The sequence below is a fragment of the Sorex araneus genome, chromosome 2 (genome assembly GCF_027595985.1).
Source record: "Sorex araneus isolate mSorAra2 chromosome 2, mSorAra2.pri, whole genome shotgun sequence".
Classification (NCBI taxonomy): domain Eukaryota; kingdom Metazoa; phylum Chordata; class Mammalia; order Eulipotyphla; family Soricidae; genus Sorex; species Sorex araneus.
Genome location: NC_073303.1, coordinates 107649332 through 107664269, shown reverse-complemented (window position 1 = coordinate 107664269; position 14938 = coordinate 107649332). Strand labels below are relative to the sequence as shown.

The 14938-nt window shown below is 38.5% G+C and overlaps 1 protein-coding gene across 5 annotated transcripts in view; it reads left to right on the top strand.

Annotated features, from left to right (window-relative positions):
* The window catches only part of COL14A1 (collagen type XIV alpha 1 chain), a 208933-nt gene that overhangs the window by 66472 nt on the left and 127523 nt on the right, over nt 1–14938 (top strand). For all 5 annotated transcript variants that reach the window (XM_055127235.1, XM_055127233.1, XM_055127232.1 and 2 more), the window contains 5 exons: nt 4230–4369; nt 5151–5283; nt 6478–6537; nt 7936–8087; nt 13483–13612. In XM_055127235.1, the coding sequence (XP_054983210.1) occupies nt 4230–4369; nt 5151–5283; nt 6478–6537; nt 7936–8087; nt 13483–13612 (615 nt within the window). The remainder of the gene's footprint in view (nt 1–4229; nt 4370–5150; nt 5284–6477; nt 6538–7935; nt 8088–13482; nt 13613–14938) is intronic.

The window sequence follows — 14938 nt, the reverse complement described above, 5'->3', positions numbered from 1 at the left end:
GGGAAGAAACTGGGCGAGGCTGCATGCAATACAAGCACCTTAACCCCCTTTACTCTTGCTCCAGCCCTATTTACAATTTTTAAAACTGAAAGGCAGAGCTGCAGACCAATGGAACAGGGTGGAATATCCCTACACAATTTTTAAAACTGAAGAAACAGATCAGAGCATTTGTATGTTTTGGTGTCCATATTGAAAAATCAACAAATAGATTTACTCATGGCTTGAAGCTCAGAGATCACTCCTGATAGGACTTAGGGGTATATGTGGTACTGGAGATTTAATCAGGGTTGGTCACATGCATGGCAAGCACCTTAACCCCTGTGCATCTCTCCAACCCCTAACATCACTTAATAACGATATTTTCATTGCTTCATTATAAGCACTTGACTGTAGATTAGTGATCCATATATATGTAGTTTTAATTTCTGTACTCTTATTTCTGTTCTATGGCTCAATGTGTAAACACACCAGGATGTTTAATTATTTTTTTAGTATAGTAGGAAGTTAGGAATATGATAGCTTTATTTTTACTCTTTATTCCCCAGACTTTGTTAAAATGCTCTTATGTCAATGTCCTCATTTTAGAGCATCACAGGATCATAATTTTAAAACCTTCAGGTATCTTACCTAGAGTCACCCTTTTCGAAGTTCTTTCTAGACTGTTCCCTTGCTCGGGTGGTGGCTGTGAGTTCCTCCATCTCCCACTGTGTCTGTGTGGGTGTAACCAGGGAATCCTCTTGTCACATATATCTGGCATCTCCATAACAGAGAGTATCTTTCTACTTAATAGATAGTTACCTTGGACCAGTTAGACATTCAAATTGATTTCTTTCTTGGTGATTTTGTTTTAGTGCTAAATCTATTGCTGCATGTGCATTGTTCACTACTGGTACTTGTTGCTATCAATGTCTCCCTATAGGTCTGTTAATATTTGCTTTACAGTCCTTACCTTCTGCTGGGCTATGAAGGTTTCCTCTCCCTGTCTTTCAGTTTATAATCATGAAACTCTTGGGACTTGAATACTAGTGACAGTTTCCTCTCTCCTGGTCCTGGGGCAGGATACAGCAGCTGCTCCATCTGAATGACTTGCCCTCCTTCCCTGGAACGGCTGGAATCATCCCTGACACTGATGCTCCTTCTGTGGCTTCTTTTGCCACAGCTTCTTATACAGCAGAGAACAGACTTGATCTGGCCCCTTAAAGCAATTTCTTCCTCTTGATTGACACAATTCTGAGATGGAATCCACCTGGGCTGATTCAGTGGCCTGGATAGATGCCTTTTTATTTCATTCACTCTAACTGTTAACATGACTGTCATCTCTCTCATAGCTATTTATCTACTTTCAAATTAAAAATAATATCTAGAAGCAAAGGAAAATATTTGCTTTATAGATTATGATATTGCTATCTAGATACATATATAGAAGACTGTTGTTCTTTCTGTTATGTAATATTCATTTATCCTTTATTTTTATATAATATCCATCTCCTGTTATCTCTTCTTAAAACTGGAATCTTAAGTGGTCTGTTCTCACCAGTAATATAAGTAGAGAGGTTAAAATTTCCATTGGCTTGGGATACCACTTTCCATTCCTTCACATTAAGTCTATGCTTGACTGTTTTTAATATTTGAAGTATCTTGAGAGCAGAATACAGTTGGGCTTTGTTTTTTAATTCATCTAACATGTTCTTTTTGATGGATGTTTAGTCTGTTTGCACTAAGTGTGATTATTATTTATATATGAGTGTTTGCTACTACTATTTTTTCTGATTCAGTTAACTGTTGCTTATCAATTATTTGAAGACTATTATTTTTTTCTAAATCAGAGAGCTCCTTTTAGTACTTCTTATAAGTGAGGTCTTGTATAGACAAACTCCTTCAGCTGTTGCTCTTCTTAGAAGGTCTTTATTTCTCTCTTCTAATCTATCTAAAAGAGAATATTTCAAGATGTAATATTCTAGGTCAGCAGTTTTCATATTTAAGCATTTTGAAAATATTCCATCATTTTCTAGTCTTGAGAAGTTCAATGGAAGTCTGATAGAAGTACCTTTATATGCTAACTGCCCAGTTTCCTGAGCTGTCAATATTTTCTTCATCTTGCAGTTTTAACAGTTCCACTACTATGTGTTGGACTGGAGCGACAGCACAGCAGATAGGGCATTTGCCTTGCATGTGGCCAATCCAGGTTCGATTCCTCCGTCCCTCTCGGAGAGCCCGGCAAGCTACCAACAGTATCCCGCCCACACAGCAGAGCCTGGCAAGCTACCCGTGGCATATTGATATGCCCCAAAACAGTAACAAGTCTCACAATGAAGACGTTACTGGTGCCCGCTCGAGCAAACCAATGAACAACAGAATGACAGTGCAGTGCTACAGTGCTACTACGTGTCGTGGTGTAGGTTAGGTATCTGAGTTTAGATAACCACTTGCTCTGTCAGCTTTATGAACTTGTATAATCAATGCTTTCCCCAGATTTTGAAAATATTATACTATTTTTTAAAATAATATCTCCTCTCTCTTTCTTAGATACCCATTGTCTTTATGGTGGTTCTCCTTGTGGAGTCAGATAGTTTTCTTCTTTGTAAAATATGTATCATTGATTTTCTCTCTTTCACTACAGACATCTGAGTATTTTTTTTCTTTGAACTAGGATATTAATTTCTCCATTTGGCTTATTTTCTATAGTGCTCTTAGTCTCATGTACTGAATTATTCACATTGAATATCCTTCACTTCCTGCCCTTGTGTTGGGGGCACCAGTTTTTTTTAGTAAATGCTGGGCTAAGGGCATATATATCCACATTGCTTAGACTCTCCCCTGTCTAGCTCCCCTAACTGTGCTGACTGTGCTGGCTGACCTGCCCTCTGTGTCTCTTTGTCTGGAGTGCAGCTTACAAAACACTTCTCTAATGCAAAGTGACTTTCCTCTCTCCTCCATAGTGCACAGTGCCCTGAGATACAGTGGGTATTTTCCAGTCTCATCTCAAGCTACAGAGCTTACTCAGCACTTTCTCTTTTTGGTTAAGTATTAATTATTCCTCCTGAGAATGAATCAAGAAACCCCCTCCATCAACCATATTGGATACACCAATCCCAAGCTGGGATATTTCAAATAATGAAAAATAATGAACAATTGTATTTTTTCCCTCCATGTTCCGTGTAGTTGCTCAATAAATGTATTTTTCATTTTCATTTCCTGATGTCGGCCACTGGCTCATTTGTCTTCTGGATCTATCATTGAGCACACTTGGAAACAAAGTGCAGTAGTGATGAAATGGGGAAGCAATTTATAAAGGGATGAGAAATGAACTGGATTCTAGGTAGAGAAATCAGATTTCCAGAAGAAATTTCAATAATTTCATCAAATCTCTGAAGGACTAACACAAGTTGGAATTCTCATGATATTCTGTCAAAGAGTTTTGAAAATTCTGGCTTAAACTGATAACAATAACTGACATTTGTTTTGTATGTCGGTCCGTGTTATCCTCTCCTTTGGGGGGGCTTCCCAGTTGGTGCTCAGGAACCCACTCTCAGCACTGATGGGTTGGCACTTGGTTCTGACAGTGCAGTGTTGTTTGGACTTGTGGTGCTGCAGACTACCAGGGCTATATCCAGTATGTTCAGGAAGCCCTCTGATGCTAGGGGTCTAACTCAGGGCCTCCTCCATCCAAGTCATGTGCTTTACTGTTCTGAACTATGCCACAGCACCTTGTTCTCTCATTTGTACATCCCAGATATGGGTAAGCTGTGAAACAATTGAAGTTCTAATCAATTTCCTTTCATTTCTGCTTGCAACCATTTGAATGCATTTTAAGGCGAAAGGATTAAACTTATTACTAGACACAAAAATGAATGAAATGAAATTTCTCAAGCCTGTTAGAGTCATTTTTACACATATTCAAAGTACTTGGAAAATAATATCTTTGTCAACAATTAATGTTAGAACTTAACTTTTAAGGTTAATAGAAAGAGTCCATGTGGAGAATCTAAGAAATTTGGACATAACTAAAAATCTTTTAGAAGTTGCTCTGCCATTGGTCTTCCTGGTTATGACGGAATAAAGAATCTAAGGCCACAGAGGGCGAATATGCTCTGTTTCTCCTGCATCCTGTACTTCCCTGAAGCAAAAGATTTCCGAGTCTTCTTTTTCCAAAGCCCCTAAGAACTGTGTGCATTTTGGATTTCTTGCCTTCTCATTTCCTTAAGAAAATCTTCTTCCTTGGATTTCAGAGGAAGTTCCAGCCCAGCAATACTTGGAAATTGATGAGGTGAAGACAGACAGTTTTAGAGTGACCTGGCATCCCCTCTCTGCTGATGAAGGGCAACACAAGTTGATGTGGATTCCTGCCTATGGTGGGAAGACAGAAGAGGTGAGTTAGAATGAACCAGAAACTAATCTGGACATTTTGTTGGTCAGTGAATACCCACTGTTGCATCTGAGTTGGTCTTTCTTGACTCTTTTTACTCTACCTTGATGTAGTACCAAAATCCCAGACTATCTTCTGCAAAAATTGAGTGCATGAGAAATTAATCCAAGTTTCTAGTTTTTAAAAAATGAAATTAAAGTTTTTTTTTTGAAGGGGGCTGCCACACCCTGTAATGCTTGTGGCTTACTCCTGGCTCAGTGCTCAGGGATCACTCCTCGTGGTGTTCCAGTAACCATATAGGGTGCTAGGGATTTATTGCATGGTGGCCTCATGCAACACAAGTACAACAAGCATTCACTCACTGTACTAGCTCTCCAACACCACTTTTCACTTTAGTATAGTTTGAGAATTCCAGAAATAATTAGTATTCTGTAGGCAAAGAGTTTTATGTGAAGTCATCATATTTTTCTAAGATTAAAATGTGCTGTTTCCAATGCTCTAGTCATATATGTTTATATATTTTCAGATTATTTGATCTTTATAAATGAAATTTAATAACCTTCAAAATAACTCTGGGGAAATTCCAAGAGTTTATTTGCTATGGGCATATTAAAATCTCTAGTTTGACTTTCCAGAGTGGATTCAGTGGGCCTGGTATTCTTTATGCTTAGTTGTTTCTTGTTTATTCCAGGATAACATTCTTCATTTTTATTATTTTTATTAACTTCATTCCCCCCTTTGTTATTCAAGCAAACCCAGTTATTGAGCATCAAATACTTTTTAGGTTATCCTGGAAGAAGATCAAGACTCTCATGTTATTGAAGGTCTGGATCCTGGCACTGAATATGAAGTTTCACTTCTGGCCATCATGGATGATGGGAGTGAGAGTGAGGTGGTAACTGCTGTCGGGACCACACGTAAGTTTTGATGTGGTCAACATGACCATAACTACCCCCATTATCCATTCTGACCATCCTCTTCATTTCACCAGGTCCCCTTTTCATCAGCCTTATCCTGACTACAGAAGCTTCAATATCTCTTTATCACCCAGAATTCTTCATATATCTTTACCTTCAATGAAACATTTAGAAGTACTTCAGAGTCCTAATCTATTAATATGAAGGCAGGAACTATGTCTGGTTTTTTTCACATTATATCTTACCAAGTACTTGGCACATTTAACTACACAATAAATAGTTATTGGATAAATGGATGGATGGATGAATGGATCCAAGAGCAAATGTATTAAATAATTAATAAGTGAATAAATAAACAAATAAACCTAAACTTAATATATCTAAGAGTTTCTGGAATATTCCAAGTTGATTTTTGTTCCAAAAATCTTGTACAAAATTAACTCATCTCTTTATGTTTTAAAATATGATGTATAAACCACGTATTAAATTGTCTTTGGTTGGGCTCCCTCGAATCAGATCCTAAGATAGGAAATTATATCCAGAAGGTTGATTAAAGTGTAGTTGGTAGATACATCTCTTAGGCAAAAGGAATAAGCTAAAAATGAGCTTTCAGATAATTCTATTAGAAGTTTTAGATCTGGGATGACCATTCCAAATTATCACACCTGAGACTAAAGGTTTAGGTTAGGCTTTTGTATCCTGGCATCCCCAGTCATTGAATATATCACAGCAATTCATGACAGAGACTGTGACCTCTGATAGGCAGTTCTCAGAGCTCTGAGCTTTTGGCAGTCAGAATATCAGATGTGATGGAAGAACATCTTGACCTTAAAGAAGACAGCTGTCTGGGTGGAGACCTACACAGCCAATGTGACCCAGTGTTGCCCAGGGTGAATACAAGAAATAGAAGATGTACTTCTGACAAGACTATATTACCTTCCTTGGTGGTCTTGTTTGGAAACCCTTGCAGCTATCCATGATCAGCAAGCTTAACTTGTTTAGTTTTCTTATCTAAGATGTTAAGCCTGCCTTATCTGCAACTCAGTTTCTTAGCTTACAGCTGTCACAAGGTTGTTGTGAGAAACAAGTGAGACGATATAAATAAAAGTTGCTTTGGAAATTATCTAATCTTGTACCAAACTAAGTGGAGTTATTCTCATGACAGAATTTTTAAAGTAATGAATATCTTTGCAGTTGACAGTGACTGGACAGAATCACCCACAACCATAGCACCTACCAGGCCTGTGACTACAGGTAAGCATAAATGAGAGCTCATGAAACTCTACAAAAGGGTTAATTTCAACAGACATTGTGCTATCCCAGTTTCATTCCTTATATAATTAGGAACCAGACACCACTTTAAATTTCTCAGAGAAATAAGCTCGGAGAATTCTTCAATTTCTTCTTACTTCTAAACACCACCTCTTTGAGTTTACTAATCTTAAACTCACTGCTACATTTCTCAACTATCTTTGTTTTGGATTGAATCTTCCAGAGAATGTTAGCATAGCTACTCCCCAGATCACCACTCTCTTTTTTGTCTCACTGACTGCTCTTGTGTTCTGTTGATAATTCTTGGTTTCCTTGCATTTCTGTGGGTAACAGACATGGCTGGTCTATTTTTCTGACAGTTATTTCAATCTCAGCTTAATGTTATCTTCTCAATTAGCTAGCAAGCTATCAGCATCAACCATAAGTTTACTGCTCTCTAAAATCTATCAGTCCCGACTAATTTACCCATCATCATCCATTATCCTTTCTTACTGAATTGTACTTCCCTTCCTGAGCTCAAACCTGACTTCAAGCTTTTTTCATTTCCTTCAGCATCTAGAAATTCCTGTCCTGAAATTAGTGGTTTTCTCTTGCCCTACTTACTGTCTGATACACTTCCTTAAATTTTTCTGGTATCAATCTCTATCTTCTTCTGTGCCACTTCCCCCTTCTTTTTTGTCGTGAATTAATCACTACACATCCCAATTCTCAAACACAGCTTGATACACACACAGAAGTTCAGTGACTGTTTGATGAATGATTAAAAAGGGATTGAAAAAGAAGACTAGGTGGGAATGGGCAGAATGAAAGGAAGACAGAGGGAGAAGGCAAAATGGGACAAATGAGAGGTGGGAAGGAATGTGTCAGAGAGCATAGTTCAAGTAACTTGAATGGATATCTGAGAAAAGATAGCATCTGTGTGGGCTGAATTGATAGAAGTAATGAAGGTGAGAGATTTATGCTTTGAGACATAGATGTTTAAAGAGAGATGAGAAAACAGACAATGGCATGCATGTGTGGTGCTGAATCACACCCTGAAGCTGACCACGTCTGACCTACCATGCTCTCTTTTCTATTATGCTTCCTCTCTGGGCTTCTGTTTGGGTTTCCTACCCCAGTGGCTTATACTTACGAGTACATGTACAGAGCTGACAATTTTGAGGGGTTCATGGTACTTGTAAGCATCTCATAAATTCATCTTTGTTTGCTACCAATAGGCACCGCAGCTACCCATGAAACTGGGTTGTTCTTGCTCCATGTGATCTCTTCTAGGGAGATGCAATAACTGATACTTGTTGCCATTTTTATAAATTAACCCTGTAGTTCACTTTGGAAAGTGACGGGTTGAAGCTATGTCATCCTTGTTTGTGCTTATTTCAGTTTTCCGGACAGGAATCAGGAACCTGGTTGTGGATGAGGAAACCACTTCAAGCCTACGGGTGAAGTGGGACATTTCCGACAGCAACGTGGAGCAGTTCCGAGTGACCTACCTGACGGCTCAGGGGGATCCTGCGGAAGAAGTGGTAGGAATGGCCTAGAGAACCAGCCCCTGCACTCCGTGGGCGTTCCGACTCACAGAGCCAGGGAGTCTGCTCCAGAGACAGATGCATGCATAGTCGCTTCTTTCTTGGTGTCTCTATCATCCCTAGAAGCTTATTTTTTCCATTCATTCAAACTCAACTGATGATTTCTTGATTTCTTCCTGCCTGCAGATCTTGCTCTACCTACTTCTGGTTGATGTAGTTTCTGTGCTTTGTTTCCAGAGTTGCTGCTAGTACAGTGATAACTTAGTAAGCACCAAAGTTGGGGCATTTAAAATAATTGGTAATACTTTTGCCTCTGTGTGTGTGTAAGTAGATCGATATCAATATATATGCCTATACATAGATATATGTCTACATATATTTAAATAATATATAATATTTCTACTTTTACTATGCAAACGTTTACATTTCTTAAACTATACAAATTTCCCTTGGAATATCTACTAAGTTTTTAAGCAAGACATACATCAACAGAAAGACTTTCATGTATCTATTGACTTATTCCTAATAAAATTATACTCATTAGAAAATAGTTATATTTTTCACCCTGACTACTCATTTTGAACAAGTTTATAAGTCCTCTCTAACTTGTTCTGAATCAGGAATGACTCTATTCAGGCATTTAGGTTCTTATGTATTGAGTTTTCCTAATATTGTTTTAGTTTTATTTTTTTCTACATATGTAATCTGAATCCACTCTTAATCCCATCCTTTCCATGTTTTTTAAATTTTATACCATGTCATTTCTTTGAAGCTAGCACCTGAAAATTGTTTCCTAGATATATTTCCTGTTCAGACCAGATAACTCCAGTTTTCGTCCAAAAGCAATGTTTCTTTTTAGTCATGGAATATGAATATGCTCTATTTGGCCTCATTGTTTGCATTCTTTGCCTCTGCTGTATTATATTTGAGACATTAAAAAAATTCCAAATTCATTATTATTCAAGAATAACACGATTATTTCCTCTTCCTCTCCTTTATATAGCCATTGATAAAAATTATATTATTTATGCAGTTTATATAAGCAATTATTTGAGTTCAAAACTCTCTTGGGAAAATACTGTATGTCATGTCAGAGTGATAAAAGTACTGTTACAAAATACAACAAAAACCCCAAGAGTTTCCAAAGGGTCCATGAATTATCTGGGAGTTATTTTGCAAAGTCAATTGGCAAGAAAGGTTGAATTATATATTCACTTGAACTAAGTATTTCAAATGATTCATGACTGATAAATTTAAAAATATGAATACTGTTTACTCTTAGTAATGAGAAGTAATTAGAGAATTTGGGGATTTGATTTTTCTAACATTATTCTCATATTATGGTTTAGTAACTAAAAAATGAGATTCAAAAGGTCTCCCTAGAATTAGAATTGCTGTTTTATTTTGCATTTCACTCTTTCCAGAGAACACATTAAGTTTCTAAATAAATTATTCTTACTAATTTGGAACGTAGCAATTTAATCTCTTATGTGCAGTTGTTAAGTGTCCATGTGAAAGAATAATATTTACTTCGGATTATTGCCAGATATTTTCCTTTTTTTTTCCTTTCATTTCAAGTTTACTTAGAGTAGTTGGATACCTAGATGCAGGGAAAAAATGATAAAAGTTCTTAACACATATGTGCCTACATAAACTCGGTAAAGATGAAAAATAATAACTATACACTTGATGGTGATAACTATGCAAAACTGCACTTATTATACAGAAGGAAGTACTATAGAATTTAAATTACTGGTTTCTTTAATGAATTCTAACTAAGTTGATTTGGATACTGAATTTTCAGACAGTTTTTCAGGGGCTCAACTGAGGATTAATTGAGAATTTATGTCTCAAAGTTGTATGGAATGTTGCTATTCTGTGGATGTAATGTATTATAACTAGAGATGGAAAATGGAGAACTTCAGAAACAAGTTATGAAAATAAGGTAAGGCAGGCAGGAGGAGATATATATCCACAGGTCTTAAATTTCCACACAGCTACTATCTTAAAATAATGATATACAGAAGGGAAAGACAGATGGCTAAAATATATCAGTAAAGTGGAAAAGCAGATGTATCTGGATTAAGGGAATGTTTATTGCCATCTTTCCAAATTTTCCTGAACTCTTAAAGCTGATTAAATTGTTGTGAGGAAAAGATCTGATAGGAATTATAATAAGAGAAAATAATTTCTCACTTAACTTCTTGATAGGTTCTTGGAACAACAACTTGAAGTGAAATGACAGAAAATGAAAGCAGATCCTTGAATAATGTCATTTGTTCACCATCAATCAGAACATTTCCCTTATCCGTGTTTTAATAGAACAGCACTGGTTAAAATGAGGTTATTTAAGGACCTACCCTATATAATATTGTAGACCAAAATCAAGCTTAAATGTGGCTAAACTTAAGGGAATTAAATTTAGTTTTCCAGTTTAGGTAGGTGAGGCATTTATATATTTTCCAAGAATAATTAAATCTACCCAGTATTTCCAACAAAATGCTTTTGAACTCATAAAAAGTAGGACTGTCCCTCAAAGTGTTTTAAAAATCGACTCTGACTCTGCTATGAAATAAAGAAGAGTGACAGTGACCTTGCAGTAAGCTTTTTTTTTTTTTTTGGTCAGCAGAATGAGGTCTGACATGTTTTATTTGTGAAAGACTAAGTTCCAGGTGCTTCCAAAGCTTCAATATAAAAATCTGTAACACTAATTGAATTCTGAGTTGCAATTTTTTTTTTTTGAGCAGGGAGACATAATGTGGCTCATTCTTTTACATGTTCAGTTCATAGAATTTAGCTTTTTAAGATGCAGCATCCAGAAACAAGAGCATTCTTATTCCTTACTTCTTTTCTTTTCTTTTTTTGTGGTTTATGGGTCACACTGAGGGGTGCTCATGGCTTACTCCTGGCTCTGTGTTCAGAGATCATTGCTGGGTGTGGTGCCAGGGATCAAATCCAGGTTCCTATACTAACTTCTGACCCCAAGAGCATTTTTTTCTAGCAATTATATTGTTGTTGTTGTTTTTCCCTAAAAACCAGCCTTCGGTGGGTTGCCACTTAAGCGAGAATACCCGTATCATGTAGCTCTTCCCTGCAGGCAGTGTGCAATGCTGGGAATCCTCTTCCCACAGGGAACCCAGAGCACTGGATGGAATTCCAAGCTGCTCTGAAGAACACTGAACAGTCACCAAACCAGACATGAAATGGACTTTCTGGAAAATGTGAAAATAATGATGTCTGCTGGTTGGGTTGACATGTCCCTGACCTGTTTTCTAAACAAATCCATCATGCGCTAGGATCTGCTACCTGCTCCTAGAAGCCCGGTTTCCCTTGCTTTGTGCAAACATAAGATGTAGCAGAAGAAATTTGCATGCAAGTAGAGATGCAGGCAACAGAATTTTTTTTCTTTATGGATCACACCCGGAGATGCTCAGGGGTTACTCCTCCTGGCTCTGCACTCAGGAATTACTCCTGGTGGTGGTCGGGGGACCATATGGGATCCTGGGAATCGAACCTGAGTCAGCCGCATGCAAGGCAAATGACCTACCTGCTGTGCTATTGCTCCAACCTCACAGGCAGCAGAATCTTGAGGGGAGAGGACAGGGTTCAGGCTGGAGCCAGAACAACCATTCAAGAAATCAGTATGACCGATCAGCTAAGTGGGCCTCTTTCTCCCTCTGTAAAATGAGTGTAATGTTACTCAAAGGGTGGCAGTAAAAAGGAAGCAAGTTACTTTCTTAGAATTCTTGGAGCAGTATCTGGCATATATTAATTACTATCTAAATAATTCATTACTTCGTTACTCTGTAGTACATAGTACATACCAAATAGTACTATTCATTATTATGTAAATAATGATTCTTATTATATAAACTAGAACGCCAACTTCTTGGCAAGTAATGAGTCTTCCCAAATGATGCCACTTCAATACCCAAAGGCGCAACGTGGTGGGTTCCAAAACCAGACCCCTCTCACTTTTCTTACAAGGAATGTCAACCTGGGTGGTTTACATGACAGACTGCTTGGAATGAATTTCCAGGATCTATGCTCTGGAGGAGTTTTGTTTAGAAGAAACACCCTGGAAGCGTCATTGATGCAGTAATGCAAGTTAGGGCAGCCACAGTTCTTCCTTTGACCTCCATGCCAGGTTAACCAACACAATCTCCAACTAAGCCAAATTCCTTAAAAAAAAAAAAAAAAGCCATCACATTGCAGGAATACATCAATACAATCCTGTAAATTTCAATGTCATTTCTTATGGGCAGAAAAATCATTTTGATCCTGTATAAAATCACCTAATTCAGACTACTGTATACACACACACACACACACACACACACACAGACACCCTGCTTTTAGAGTGTAGCAATATTTTTTGGCAACAAATACTTCTGGGTTCAACCCAAGGCTCTCTGGGGCTTAGTCTATGATTTAAAGATTCCTTATCTGCATCCAGAAGGAGACAGCTCAGCCTTTTGCCTGCTGGCCTGTTACCCAGCCCTTGAATCAAAAAGCAGCTCCAGCTGTCCCAGTCTTGTAACTCCCTCAAACACGTCTGGGTCAATTCTTACATCCTAACATTTTTCCAGCCATGATTAAGCTCCTTAAATGGTCCTGAGAAGTGCCAGCATCTAACTGCTGGAGCAGACACAAAAGTTTTGTGGTTTCAGCATGGGGAGCACATGGCTTCTCTGGTCCATAGGTTCTTTGGGGGATGCCAGAACTTGCATTGCTAAGCCACGTGGCTCACGGTACTAGATATCTACCCGCTAGATTTCATCTCTTGCAGCCTTTAGAGACAGAGGGAGGGTGATTTCAGATGGAGGAAGGCACCGCCTTTTATATATATAAAAAAAACGTTGCAACATTTCTTAGGGTTGCTGTCAAATCTGTTCCAGCTTGGAAAACTTGGACTTAATGTGTGGCTCTGTTGTTCTTGGCTTACTTCCATCTTTTTCTGAAATGCTGGGATATTTTCTCTGAAAGGGTAACATATGAAAGTCTGGATTTTTCAAGAGGATACTTAAGTAGAGTCAAATTTGATGCACAGGCTGGGTTATAGAATGAACTCCTGAGCTAGGAACAACTTCTCTCTAAAGAGATGATTGTTCTCCCCCCGGATAATTCACAAATGCTGGAAAGATATTCAGGGAAGACTGAGTCTAAAGCATCTCTCGAAAAGTCTCAGAGCTTCCCATGTAAACCATTTCTATCAGTGATTGTCAATGCAGGATGGTAATGAGGGGGATCTTAGAGAGAAAGACTTTTTCGTTGAGGGCCAAGTTGCCTCCTCACTCTCTAAGCATCTGTTACATCAGACTGTATCAAAGTGTCCCCGTTCCATGCTGATCAAGGGAACAGAAGTCCGACTAAGAGATTGGTCCTTTGCTTTTGTGATCAGGTTATGGTGCCTGGAAGCGAGAACCATCTCCTTCTGAAGCCTTTGCTGCCTAACATGGAGTACAAGGTCACCGTGACACCCATCTACCATGACGGAGAAGGCGTCAGTGTCTCTGCCCCAGGAAAAACCTGTGAGTAATGCTTTGTCCCTGAGCGGTCAGTGCTCTTTCCCTATAATGCACCTTTGAAAGTCACACTTTCAAAGTTGGTAAAAAGAACAGTAGCAATTTGGAGGCAGGATATCCATGTTTGCAGTCTATATTCGTGCTCAGGAGTCAAACAAAGTCCTGGTGTGTGATTGAGGGCAAGTTGCTTAAGTGATCTGACTTTGGGGTCTGGTCTATAAAACTGAAGTTTTAGCAAACAACTATAGGGGCTGGAGCGATAGTATAGCAGTTAGGGTGTTCACCTTGCATGAGGCTGACCTGGGTTTGATCCCCAGAATCCCATATGGTCCTGAGCACTGCTAGGAGTAATTGCTAAGTGCAGAACCAGGACTAACTCCTGAGCATCGGTGTGTATGTGTGTGTGAGACCCATAAAAACAAACACAAAAAAAACAAAACAATACCAACAAAATAACCACAACAAAATACAATTATGTCTGACATCTCCAGCATCTAGTACATGACAAGTTCTGTTGATTTTTCAAAATGTATTTAATATGCCAAGTCTACTTCCTTTGCTTCAGAATGCTCCATCCCAACCCAGCCAAAAAACTCACTAACAATGAATGTTATCGGGTCTCTGATCAGTTCTTTTTATTTCCGCCCTTGGAGCCCTGTGGTCGTCACAGAACTCTGCTTTGCAAGTGTAAGTTATCTTACCTCCTCCCTCTTTTTTGCATTGCCTTCGCACTAAAATCCAATAGCCCTCTAAATCATCTCTGACCTTACCCGAGTGCCTTTTCTTAGCTCATCTTCTCACTATTGCTCCACCATATTTTCTTCCCTGAAATTCACAGCACATTTAAGTTCATGTGAACTAATTGTTCATTTCACAAGGAAGATTCCTTCCATCTTCCTTTCTCCATTATATGTATTTTTGATGTTTCTCTTCTGGTTTTGGCCTTAGTACAGTGCCATTTCCTTAGACTTTTCTTACCACTCCATTAACTCATATTCCCTGTAAGATCTTCGTGCTTTGGGGCTCATCAGTTTGGATCACGCTAAGGCATTACTACGGATAGTTTCTTGCTTGCTCATATACTTATTCATTGTCCATCTCCCCTGCCTAGAAAGCAACAGCTGAAGATCCCAGAGTCTCATCTCTATTATCCACCTTTACATGCCCACCTCCTGTAGCACTGTATAGCACAAAACAGGTGCCGCACAATGCTTGCTTTAGATTAACTGACCATGATCATCAAATGAGGAGAATGCTTGAAGGCCCTTTATCAGAGCACTCCAAAGTCTTAGCTGTCCTCATCACCGTTCAGTTGTCCATACTTGCAGGTAG